Source organism: Cnephaeus nilssonii (genome assembly GCF_951640355.1).
Source record: "Cnephaeus nilssonii genome assembly, chromosome: 3".
In the NCBI taxonomy this organism is placed as follows: domain Eukaryota; kingdom Metazoa; phylum Chordata; class Mammalia; order Chiroptera; family Vespertilionidae; genus Cnephaeus; species Cnephaeus nilssonii.
Window position 1 is genome coordinate 22,229,846 of NC_137074.1, and position 13,069 is coordinate 22,242,914.

The 13,069-nt window shown below is 50.1% G+C and overlaps 2 protein-coding genes across 3 annotated transcripts in view; one reads left to right on the top strand and one right to left on the bottom strand.

The window, feature by feature from the left end:
• Positions 1-229: 229 nt before the first annotated feature.
• On the bottom strand, positions 230-8,685 carry SHOX2 (SHOX homeobox 2; the record flags this gene model as incomplete). Of its 2 annotated transcripts, none has more annotated exons than XM_079767308.1 (5): positions 230-658; positions 2,222-2,310; positions 2,623-2,680; positions 5,080-5,288; positions 8,322-8,685. In XM_079767308.1, the coding sequence occupies 5 exons, from the start codon at positions 8,683-8,685 to the stop codon at positions 401-403; spliced, it is 978 nt and encodes a 325-aa protein (XP_079623434.1). In that variant the 3' UTR covers positions 230-400. The 2 variants fall into 2 exon arrangements, with proteins under 2 accessions (XP_079623434.1, XP_079623433.1); XM_079767307.1 differs by having other exon boundaries at positions 230-694.
• A 4,035-nt stretch (positions 8,686-12,720) lies between these two features.
• Positions 12,721-13,069, top strand: part of RSRC1 (arginine and serine rich coiled-coil 1) — a 326,641-nt gene continuing 326,292 nt past the window's right edge. The window contains exon 1 of the mRNA XM_079767318.1: positions 12,721-12,858. The gene's annotated coding sequence lies outside the window, so the exon portion shown is untranslated. The remainder of the gene's footprint in view (positions 12,859-13,069) is intronic.

The following is a 13,069-nucleotide window of genomic DNA, read 5'->3' on the forward strand; positions in this document are numbered from 1 at the left end:
TTGTTGTTCATTTTTTATTAACAGGATTTTTATTTCTGAGCAAGAGTCCATCTCTGCAGCTTTGCCAGAAGCCACACCGCGGTGTCCCAGCACGCCCTTCTCCAATCTCTCTCCTCCAGACTCCCCCAAATCCGCCCCCTGCAAAGCTGAAGGCTAGGCCCTTGGACAGCCGCATGGTCAGCAGCAGCCACCGAGTTTGACGCGCCTTGAGGGATCGCAGGTCCCGCGCGGAGTCCTGCCCTCCGAGTCCGAAACGCTGAAGCGGGCAAGGGGCGATGAGCCGGGCGGCAAGGGGCTGGGCTCCGGGAGTGCGGAGGGGGCGGCGGAGAAGCAGCGGGGTGCGGAGGGCGCGCGGGGTGCACGCCGCGCTGGAGGCGCTACCTGGGCGCTGGCGTCGGCGTCACAGACCCAGGGCGGCCGCGTGCTTTTTGGCTTTCAGTCTGAGATCCGCGATGCTGGAGTTCTTGCTGGTGGTCTTGGCGGCGGCGGCGGCGGCCACGACGGAGGCGGCGGAGGCCGAGTCCGCGGCCAGCGTGGCCAGCGGCAGTCCGAAGGGCGGCGCCGGGAACATCATGTAGGGCGCGTGCGCAGCCAGGTGCGGGTGCAGGTGGTGGTGCGCGTGCGCCACGGCGCTGTCCAGCTGCAGCTGCGCCTGAACCTGAAAGGACAAGGGCGTCACGTTGCAATGACTATCCTAGGGTGACAACAGAATAGAAACAGAGCATTAACGGCGTCCAGCGTGGCTCAGGGGAAGGCTGGGGCGGGGATGGGAGAGGGGCATTTGGCTGACCTTCCCAGCCAGTTACTGAATCTGGGGGCGCCTCGGGGATACTCCAGTGCCCCTGAATCTCTGCCACTCACTCAGTTCGCCTTATCTCCCCTGGGCCCCGGGGGCGCTGCAACTGCAGGAATGTGGCCACCCCTTCGGGGAGCTGGGCCCCGAGGAGGGCCACGTGGCTATTGTTACAAAACATCACCCTCCTCAAAATAACCATGGTGTATTGGCAAAACGGGGTGAGGGCCAGCTACCCTCCTCTCTAGATGCTGTCATACACATCTAACCTCACTACTAAAGCCCTTAAGTACCAACAAGCAAACCACAAAACTTTGTATGTTACTGCATCTTCATCACAATTAGCACAATTGTTGGTACTTGTAACTCCTGTAAGGACTACCTGGGGATCTTGTTTAAATGCAGATTCCCATTCAGAAAGTCTAGGTTGGGGCCTGACTTTCTGAATTTCTCCCCGTCTCCCAGGTGCTGCTGCTGCTGCAGACCTACAGATCACCTTCTGAAAAGTAAGGGTCTCCTTTTAAGACCCCTTTCTCTTTCTCCTTTCTCTATTCTTCCTGGCTTCAAAAGCCTAGCACCAAGATACCAGAGTCCTGTGGTGCCGAGAAAGCTAAGAACGCCCTAACACTAACCCTCAATACATCGGTGCACCCATGTGTCTTTCCAGACCAGGACACTGGCAACGGAGAACGAATTCATGACTTCACAGTCCTGCCAAGCAGGGGTCCTGGCTGAGGATGAGGGTTGGTCAGGGGCTGGTTGGGAAAGGATTGAGCCTTTAGACTTGGAGCGTGGGGAGTTCAGAGCACTGGGAGTTCCCAGGATTAAATCATTGCTGTAGGCTGTCCTTTTAAATGTAGTCTTAAAGGTTTCTTTATGGCTAGGAAAGGCATTGCAGGGGCAGGGCATCCCCGGGAAGACCAAGGCAAGGCTTCCTTCTCTACTAAAGATGAAGCTTTGTTTGTAGACAGCTTAAAAAAAAAATCAAGTCTGAGTAGAGAGTACTTTTATTTCTTTCCTTTTCTTCTGTCAGAGACAGTTAATGTGACTTTACCTAGAAAAATATTTAGAGAATTGCCTTAGAAACACCTTAGGACTAACCTCTGTATTGGATCTGACAAAATCTTAATCAAAAGGCTTTTCCTTCCTCTCCCCAAGCTCAATCTTTAGTGCATTTTTAAAGGATCTGTTACTGGCCTCGGGCCTCTCTGGGTTTCCCATGAGGACAGAAAGGACCAGACTGTGTGGCCCCCTGACACTCTATAGGTTTTTAAAGGGGAGAAGGTCCACTATATTATCTCAAAATTGATTCTTCAACTGCATGGACACCAACACTGGGGCTTACAGAGAGGGGGATGGTCAACAGTTCAAGCAAACATCCAGGTCTTTTTACAGTTAAAAAACAGGTTGAAACTGGGCTGTACTTGCCTGCTGAAATGGCATCCTTAAAGCACCTACATTGACATAGGGTGCAACTCTACAAGCTTCAAACTGGCTGGCAGCCCCTATGAGGACGCCTGCAAAGAATGAGGGAACAAAACACAATAACGTGAGATGAATATTTCCAACATTGTTTTCCAGGGTTCCAAATGGTACCAAGATAGAACTAATCCCTTTGGAAATAATCTCTTATCTTCCTAAACTAGTGCCATAATTAAAATAAATCGAACTTACTCCCAAACTTTAGGACTCTCATTAACTGCCTTCAGAAAAGATTTTTAAGCAAGGACCATGATTATTTTGAGAAGATTTTTCTGTATTTGTAATAGCAATATTCCCCACTCTCTTTTTACTTAGAATACCAAATGTTCTTTGTCTGAGAACCATACCTTTATGGAGTTGATTTTCTTGTTTTCTACATTTAGCTCTTCGATTTTGGAACCAAACCTACAAATTGGAGAGAAAACATATAACCTAGATGTTATGACTCAAAAAATTTTTTTTAAATTACAAAAGTAGATGAAAAAAGAGTAATGCATTAGGCACAAACTAGGAGATGTAGCAAGCAACCTTTGAATTAATAGAACAATCCCAATTTCCAAAGTTAAAAGTGTATATTAATGACAAAAATATATAGATTTCATATATTTTGCAAGATAGTTTATTGGTAAATTGCTATTAGTCCTGGTTTCATCTTTCTACATTACAGAGTTCCCAAGGCCTAAAACCCTTGCTGATACCTGATACCAAAGTGATAATGGGTTTAGATGTTTGCCCAGTAAGACCTGAGACGAATGTGCTCATTAATAGTCTGTAATATTAATTAGCTTCATCTTCAAGAAAAACCAAACACCAAAGCAAATAGTGACTCTTTTTTTCCTCGGGGCTGAGGGAGGGGGATAAGAGTGGGGGAAGAGGTAATTAGTGTCATAAAAGCCTCACTACAAAGAAGTTTAGAATTTCTCTGTTCCTCTGTGCAACAGAGTGTAACACAGTAGCAGAATAATTGTACTATTATCATGATAATCTAATTTGCTTCTATAGAAATAGCCCATGCTCACAGTTAGGGTAGTAGAGAAGCATCCAGAAAATAGCTCAAAAAAATTTTTTAAGTATGAAAAAAATAAAGATCGGCAATAAATCACTTCTTATGAGAAAAAAAGAGAGAGAATATTGTGTGAAAGGGGTTGGAGTGTGAATCAAGTAACTCCTGGGTACTATCTTCTCCCAGATATTACCTTCTTAAACAACCTTGCCAACTTTTAGAGGCAATCTGACAGACTTTTTAAAATTCAAAGAAAGCTTGCCTTTTCACTCTGATAATACAGCATTATGTTCCAATAATAGAGCATATTGACTGATTCACCAATTCATGTTTTAAAAAAACAAACATGAAAGTAAAATATTGCTTCTGAGCTTTGTCTTGTTTTTAAAAGCAAGTGTCATAGTCAATGTAAATCTTCAAAAATTCCCCTGCCATTTAGTGTAATAGAAGGGTAGGTTTCATGCCAGGGTGGCATCCTTTGTGCAACTCACATGGCCTGAGGCTCCTTGCCTCTTTTTTCCCCTAGTAGAGTGGGAACTGAGATACTAATGCTCATAACTGTAATAATTATCATCATGTCTGTAAGGGGTTGCTGAGCCTCTAGAGAGCTCAGTCCACAGAGCAAAGCAGGAGAGGCTTAAAAAGGAAGGCCCCGCTGCTGATGCTGTGATGACCAAGGCAGCTTATTATTACTTCTCCCCGTCAACTCCACTGCTGTTTTTGTCCTGATCCTATTACAAGATGCGAGGAAGCCCCATAAGAATTGCATAGTTCGCTGCAGATGGTGGTCTCTGCGCCCAGAGACCCAGGGAGTATCTGTTACAGTGATACTTTGTAACAGCTGCAGATGTTCAGGCCTAAAACTGCTCCATGTGTTCAAACAAATAATGACCATCATTTTCTCCTATTTTATTATTTGAGCGAAATACAATCCGAAACATTTAAATTTGTTCTCCATAAACCTAGGATATGTATGCATGTATGCATATACATTTTCAAATTAACCGCTCCCAAAGCCTACTTTCACCCTCAGACCAGAAAAAAAACAAACAAACAAACAAAAAACAATCCTAATATCATTAGATTGGGTACTCACTGGGGTCGGGACTTTGAAAATGTCAACATTAAGATCTGTGGGTTGTTTTAAAATCAAGTTTCTGTAGGTTCAGGTTCGCTGCTTTGGTGAAGTGGGGGAACAAAGAGTGACCAACATGCATTTATTTCTCTGCTGTTTCGCACACAGTTTGAGATCAACTGCTAACGGCAGACTGTAAATTTCTGCATTTAACAGTTGCTAATTTTCTTTATAGTCTGTACATCTATAAACCTAATTGGCATATCCGCTTGGCAAACCTAGACCCCAGAGCAGACCCTCAAGGAAACCCAACTCCAGCGAACAGAATATTCGTTGTAACTTTTAAGACATCCAGAAGATAAAACGTTTTCTGTGGGATTTTTTTTAAGGCTTATAAAAGTAGGCCCATTAGGATTAAACCACATTAAAGGCATCGTGAGGCGAGGGGGGTGTGGTTTATAGAAACTCTGGGAGCAAGCCCAGCACAGCTTTCTTCTGCTGGGAACATATGTTGGAATAGGGTGGAAAGGGGGGTGGGGGGCGGTTTAGGACTAAGATCTACTTTGGAAAACGAGACCTCTATTTAGGACACCCCTTCCTTTCTCACCTCACTCCAGCCCCTGGAACCTGCACCTTTAGTGTGTGTCCTGAAAGTCGCCTCTCCAGCCCCTGGCGGGCCCCTCCTCCCTCCCTGGACCCTGCCTCGACCTCCTCACAGGCAGATACCTGCACTCGGGCCTCCGACAGCCCCAGCCGCTGGCTCAGCTCTTCACGCATGAAGGCGTCCGGGTAGTGGGTCTCATCAAAAAGCCTCTCCAGCTCGTTGAGTTGTTCCAGGGTGAAATTGGTCCGACTTCGCCTCTGCTTGATCTTGGTCTGGCCTTCGTCCTCCATCCCTTTCGCATCCTCTTTTCGATCCCTCAGCTCCGGGGACACTGGATGGGGCGCCACACACACGTCCACGCGCGCGCACACAGCAGCACACAAACACAGAGATTAAAAAAAAACACACAACAAATCCCATTAACCAGATTTGTCTCCAGACGATGGGGGATCCTGCCCCCTCCTGGAGTTCCTGCCCAGTCCCTCACCCGGCCCTGGAGGAGGACGGGGGATCCTGGAGACGCGCAAGATCAACTCTGGGTGGCCGCCCTCGGGCAAGATGGGCATTCACCCACCCATTCCTCCGAAAACACGGTGGCCTCAGCTCCCCTCCTTATGCACCCCCACTGTTCCCTGCCCTCCCCTCCGAACACCAAATCCCTTCCACTCACCCTTTCGCCCACGCACTCTCTCCCACGTACGTGCAGGAATCAAAAGCGCCGCGCCCCGCCCGTGCCCGAACGCAGAGCGGGCAGGAGGGCGCGGGGAGGCCACGCTCCGGCCTCCCGCACGCGCCCCGCCTGCAGAGAGCGCCGGCCCGTCTCAGGCCAGCTCGGCCCGCCGATCGCTCTCGGTCTCTCTCTCTCCAACTTGCTGGTCTAATTTGGCAACACTTGGGCCAAAGGGTCGCAAAGCAGAACAAGACCCTCGTGCTGCGCATTCCAGAGAGTCTCCTCCCCGGGAGCCCGGCGCTGACCCAGGGCTCGGGCCAGACCCCACGGGCCACCCACGGGCCGCCAGGCAGTCCTCGTCCCCCGCCAGCCGGACCTCTGTCGCCTGAGCATAGGCGTCCACGCCATGTTGGCAGCCTGGAGGGCTCGCCGCCCACGCCGGGCTGGAAGGCGAGAGAGGCAGCACACTAGCCTCCCACGGCTCGCCGAACGCACCGCCGCCTCGGCTCTCTCCCCGTTGGAAAGGCCGACTGGACCCTAAAGGCTTCAACCCGCAGAGATCAACAGGTTCAAGCAGAACATTCGCGACCCGCGGTTTCTATTGGTTGCTCAAAGCCTTTTCATGCATCCACCAGCTCGGATGTTTAATAAAATATGCGTGTTTTTCCCCCCCTGCTCTGGTTTTGCACACATCCGTTGCTATTTTCCTACCCTTTCTTCTCCTCCCTTTAAAAACAGGAGCTTCTGCAAACGTGAGCACACGGAGATACCCAAGGGATGTGGCTCTCTATACAGGGGCGGGCGAAAGTAGGTTTACAGTTGTCATACAGATAAATAATGCAATCGTTAATAAATAGTAATACGAGAATAAACTGTTGGCGGACTCACCGCTTGTAAACCTACTTTTTTTGCCAACCGCTGTCTATTAAGGCCAAGTGGCAGCGGCCAGGGGAGCCAGCTCAACAACAGAAACTGCCCTGTGAACCTTCATCCTCTGCGCCTAAGTCGGGAGACTTGGTTTTTTTTAAAGCGTCAAAGCTGAGTTTGGATAGACAAGGCTGTTTGCAGTTTTCCCCCAGCCCCGGTTCCAGATCGGCAGGGGAGTTAACCATCATTTCCAAAAGAGCGGGCCTGCAGAGGCATGGATACTTGCTGCACCTACCCCGAGTTCAGACCTTAACCTCTCGGTCCCCGCGCGCTGCTGGACCCAGGGCCCAGCGCTGCGGCTTCGCCGAGGCTACAGGCGGCTGCATTGAAGCGTCAGGCAGCTATGCCAACCAACACTTTTCCAAATTTATGAGAACCTGGGGCAGGGTCTGGGGGAAGAATCCCCTCTAGATCTCAGCCCAGCCTGCCATTCTCACTATGGTGATCCTAAGTGACGCCAGCATTTCTAGGTCTCAGAGTTCGTTTGGTGGACATGTGTCCTTCCTCCTGGAAGGAAGTGGATAACACAGTAGCAAACGTTCACAGCCAAGTTAATAAAATATGTTCACTCGCAGTGCAATAAAATTTAAATATGAAAACACACTCCAGATCCTGCCCAAGGGGGTGAGAAGGCTGTCTATTTTATGTCACCCGCCATGGGTACCCTCTCAAACTTTGCGGACTTCAGAAAAAGATGTCCACATTTCCAGTTGATTAATAGACTTAATATCATCTTTATTTCGCCCCCCCAAAAAATTTCCACTTATTGGCCTAAACAGGAACAGACCGTGTTATAAACAACTTAATTGCTTGCTTAAATATGTGATTCTACGCATGCCACATATTTTCTTAATTGGAAAAATATGGCAGCACACCAGTTACTGCGGGGACCAAGTGCCAAATTAATTTTATTGTTGAACTCCTTTGAATTGGCACAGCACGCTCTGCCCATTTAGATAAAGCCGTTTCCTAACACTTGGCTGGCACCGGCGGCTTTTCCACGCACAAATCCAGAGTGCTGGATGAGGCGAAGCAGTAACGGAATTGTGTCAATACCGACAGACAAACAAACAAAAACAGAGGAGCCTAACACGTCTCCCACGACAAACAGCTCCCAGGCTGGACCTGGGCTCGCCTCGGCCTCCTTCTGCCTTCCTAGCTCAGAGAGAAGGCGAAGTTTGGCTCCCCAGGATCCAGGGACCCAGGGTCTTGGCCGAGTTCTAGCGGTTCTTTGCGGCGGTCCCAAACCCCGGGCGACCGGAGGGGGACATTTTTTTTCCTCTCTCTCGCTCGCTCCTTTTTTCTTCTCTCCTCTCTTTCCCCTGTCCCCTTAGACAAGGAGTTCTCGCAAACTCTCTAGATGCTAACCTTGATCCCGCCGCTGCCAGGACCCCCGCCGGCACCCGGCCCCGCCAACTTCACCGTTCGCCCGCGGGCCGTCCGCGCCGAGGCCCCATCCTCCCGCGGGTGAAAAACGCATTTGGGTGGAAGGGGAACAGCGGGGGCGTCCGAGAAGGGCGCGCAACAATCCCCATGCGCCCCCCTCCCCACAGACACTCGGACCCCACCCACGACCATGCACACCACCGGACGCCCACCACCATCACTCCAGCTTCCAAACTGGGGATCCCAGGGCCCTCGCCTCGTCCCGCCCCCCCCCCCCCCCCCCCCACCACCACCACCACGCTGGGCCTTGGGGTCCTCTCCCGCCTCAGCGGACTTGGGAAGGCGGGAAGGGGAACCGGGGCCGGGGATCGGGCCGTTTACCCTCGGTGAGCCGCGGGCTGCCCGGCTCCCTGCTTCTCTCGGCGGCGCCCATGTCCAGCTCCCGGACCGGAGAGCGCCCTCCTCCAGCTCCTCCGCCTCCTCCTCCTCCTCCTCCTCCTCCTCCTCCTGCACCTCCTCCGCCTCCTCCGCCTCCGCCTCCGCCTCCTCCTCCGCCGCCGCCTCCGCCGGCCGCCCGGACTGCCGGGCTGCTGCGGTCGTCGCGGCCCGGCTCCGCGCAGCCGCTCGGATCCTTGGCCCCGCGCAGCGGCCCGCTCTCCAGCACCTCCCGGTAGGTGATCGCCTCTTTCTTCTCCTTCACTTTCTGGTCAAAGGACTTGGAGACGAACGCCGTAAGTTCTTCCATCGCCACCGACGCCCCGCAGCCCCGCGCACAACCTCTCCCAGCCGAGCCCCGCTCTTTTTTTCCTTCTTCTTTTTTTACTGCTCCAGCCCCCCCAGTAACAACACATCAATGGGGCAGGGGATGGGGTGGAGAGGGAGGAGGAGGAGGAGGAAAGAAGAAAAAAGAAGAGAAGAAAGAAGAAAGAGAAGTAGAAGGAGAAAAAGAAGTAAAAAGAGGAGAAGGAGGAGGAAAAAGGAGGAGGAGGAGGAGGAGGAGGAGGAGGAGGAGGAGGAGGAGGAGGAGGAGGAGGAGTGAGGAGGGGGAGGAGGAGGAAGAGGGAAGGGGCGGGGGGCCGAGGGAAATATGAACTGATGCTTCCCCGCCGGAGCCCGCTTGTTCAATGTTAAGATCTTTGACAATTCTTCCTGCGGAGAGTTCAGATCTGATAGCAACGCTGCGCTTGAAGTCTCACTATTTATACTTCGCCAAGGCGGCCCCTTGTTCTGAGTAAATTACCTCCCTTCGCAACTCGGAGGGAGCCCCTTCCCGGGAAGCACCCGCGCCGCTACCTGCGGGTGGGGGTGGGGATGGGGGGGGGAGAGAGCAAGAGGGAGAGAGAAGGCGAGAGGAGAGAGAGAGAGAGAGAGAGAGAGAGAGAGAGAGAGAGAGAGAGAGAGAGATTAAACTGGAGTCCGAGCAGGCTGGGTCCTGGAGTGGGAGGGCAGCGAAGGGGGACGCGAAGGGGCGGAAAGAGGAGGCAGGTCCCAGGCCGTCCGGGTTCTCCGAGCGCCGCGGCCGCCTGCGCACTTGGCCATTCATCCAGGATTGACAAGGATCCCTAATTAATTTAATTAGGCGTGGATTTTTGCGTTGGTGTCAAGACTTAGTTAAACACCAGGGAGCTGGACCTACTCCGCCGGGGCGTGGCCAAAAGGAAACTGACAAGTGCGCGGCTCCCGGCGCGAGTCCGCTCTCCGGACTCCGCGCCAGACCCCACGGCCCCGCCCGGCTTCTGGGTGCCGCTAGCTGCCCGGTCCCTCGCTGCTGCCCGGCCCCTCGCTGCTGCCCGGCATCCCTGCCCTGCGCCGGGCGCCAGGCGCCCCGCGACCCAGTTCCGTACCGTGACCCGATATTGCAGGTCTGCATCCCCGCTGCCAGCCTGACCCCACCTGCACCTCGCAGCCCGGCAGCCCGGCTTTCCCACCCGGCCCAGCGTCAGGGTCCTCGGCAGCTCCTCCGAAGGCTTCCCGGGCCGCAGCCGGAGCTGAGCCTGGGTCCTCACCGGCCGCCCGGCCCTGGGGAATTGGTGATTTACCCCACTACTCGCGTCCTGGAGCCCGAGCCGACTCCTCCACGAACAACCCGGCCGGTCAATTTAACACATTTTCCCGAGCAGCTGTTCCCTGACAGATTCCATATTGAAGAGTTTCCTTAGCGCCCCGTCAAGGGCAGTTGGACTTCGTTCCCTCTGGGAGGTTTCAGGACCCTCGCCCCATCTCCCTTGTTACTAACTCCCCGGGTCCGGACCCCTCCCGAAATGCACTGCAGGAGCTCTTCTTTAGGAACCTGGAAAACATTCTAGTTGATTTCCTGACTTTGAAAAGCAAGTGATTATCCTTCTTTGAATTAAAAAAAAAAAATCAGTCGATGTTAAGTTTGTGCCCCTCTTAATGTTATTGAGTGTGGACTATTAAAAAAGAGATGTTCGCCGGGAGAAAAGTCTCCCGCTCTCTCCCTGGACTGTTTTAATCGAAGCAGTGATGTGGAAGGAATGTCTATATTCCTGAGTCATTTGTCTGTACTGTGCAGGACAAAGCTTGCTGTGAGAAGTGTGGCCGCAAATGTATCTCACATAAGAATATTTACATATGGAAAGTTCTATTATTTGAGTTTGTAAACAAATATATCTCTTCCAAGTGTAGCTTTGGGGACGTTTTCAAGTAGTCTGAATGTTAATAAACATGAATGCAGGCTTTCTGATGTGAAAGGTAACTTGGTTCATTTTTCTTAGATCTAGTACTCCTAGTAAAAATAAAAGCAATGACAAAACTTTGATATGTATATCTTCCATCCATTGGTGAAAGCATCAGCACGAAGTTAACAGATAATTTGAGAAGTTTCATCAAAGCAACCTGAAACATTTGTAGAAAAAGAACACAAAACGTAATATATTAGTGTTTCTAGGATATATGTAAATAGAGGCTATACATAACTGTCATACTATACTACTCTTCAGATTAAAATGTTCACATTTGGCAAACTCGAGATGGAAATCATACTTTTAAGAAGTATTTGCCTTGTTTTCTCTTGAATGTTGAAGTTACATTTTGTTCTTAAAACATTTCACTTATTGCTACTTTTAGGAGAAATAATTAAGATCTTTATGTTTCCAGTGCAATAACTTTTAGGTATTAATGAATTATATGAGTGCTTGCTTTTATTTTATTATGCTATAAAAGAGACTAAAATACACTTTCCAAAGTTATATGAATTTAGGAACATGGTTTTACATTGTAATCACTTTAGTCCTGATATTATGAGAGGGGAATAACCATAAAACTTTAATCCTTTAAGAAAATATGTTTTTAAGGTTATTGAGCAGAATGACCAGAAAGAGCTCCCAAACTGAGGTGTTGAATACTATTCACAAATAGCTCCAAAATGACCACTTTAGAAGTCTGGTAAGGGATCAAGAGACTCACCAGCTACCTTTTTTTTTTTTTGCCATGATTTCTAGGTCTGATCTCAAATTCCATCTACAGAGCCAGAGGGAAAGATGACCACTTTAAAGGTAATCAGAGACGGTCCAGGCAATTGATGCGATTCACACCAAATAGATTTTCCTGGCTCTTTGTATATTTAGGAATAGTGGTGTTGATAGAGTTATGAGAGATCTGCAGTGTCTGATCACGGATTCTACTGGCCTAAGGGAAACTTAGTTAAAAAAAACACACCAAGGTTTTGAAATGATATGCTAATAAATGCTCATGAAGTTCTAATGAGGTTGTTTTATTAAATAGTAAATGTTTTCCGGAAACAGGGTATTGCAAAATACAGTTTTGGTAAAAAAAAAAAAATTGATAGTAAAGCTCAGTTGACAGCCTGCAGACAGGTATACAAGTTCCAATAAAATTCAGGACCCCAAGTCCCCCCTGCTATTGAATTATTTAAAGTAAACATGTAGTGTGGTAGTTAGTTTTAAAACGGTCCCTCAAAACTGGTTATTTAAGGTACAGTCATTTATGACAAATATATTTCTGGAGCTGATTTTCACCTCTCAAATACCTGCAGAAAACTGTGGTTTGGGTATCTAGCGATTCTGAACGAGTTGGTTCTCCCCGTTGACCCAAACCAAGGCCAACTGTTTATTTACCTCCATATCTTTGCGTACCTATAGCTAACAAGGAAACATGATGTTTATGCAAGGACAGGTCATTAATGTAATATGAGTTACAGAAAGTGCTTAATCGCTTTAATTCTTATTGATGTAAATAACAACAAGCACCTAAACAATTTCTCTCTCAGAAAAAATCTCCTTTCCCTGCCCAGGGCAGCCTTCCCCCAGTCCTCTAACAGCCAGTTACTTGAATGTGAGAAACTAATTTGCAACCAACCTGTGAGTGCCTTCACCCTCAGGGCAGAAGAAACACCGACTTTGAATGCACTTTTTGCAAATAAATCATTGCATTTTAATCACACACGACTCTATGCAGGCACACTCCCGTGATTTATTATTGTTGGGCGAGTTTCCTCCCCGCCCCAGCTAGAGATAACCAATTTTGCTACTTGTGTCTTAAACCTAACTTCCTATAATGCAGACTTGTTTACTGGTTATCAGTGACGATAACGACGATTATAAAGGCAATTACACTCGTCAGTCCCCACCTTCATTGATTTTTATTTTTGGTTATAAGGCAATCAAATAACCAAACAAGCAAGCAAAACCAACACCAAACAAAAAAAAAATTGGCGGCGTGACGATCTACTCCCTCGGCACTCCTAACGCCTGGTAACCTCCATCGATGCATTCGGGCGCTCGGCTGCCGCTGCCTGGCGCTGGAACCAGGAAGGCGGTGAGCTTAAACTGAAGCAAGTTCGGAGGACGCCGGCGGCTCCCCGGTTTGGAGGCAACATTTCCAAATTTGCGGCGCTTGCAAGTCTACGGGAGGTGTGATCCCGAAGACTGGGAGCCAGGTGATGCCCTCGACCGGGGCCCGGGAGGAGGCGCCCGCGGCGGCGGGGTTCCGAGGCCTTGCTCCTGCGTGAGGCGGCGCGGGGCCTGCGGCCGTCTGGGAGGCGGCGGGGCGACCAGGGGGTGGGTTCCAAGGTGTGCGGCGCGGGGGGGCCAGTGCGCATGCGTCTCGCACCTGGAGGTTGCTGACCCTGGCGTTCGGAGCTGCGGCCA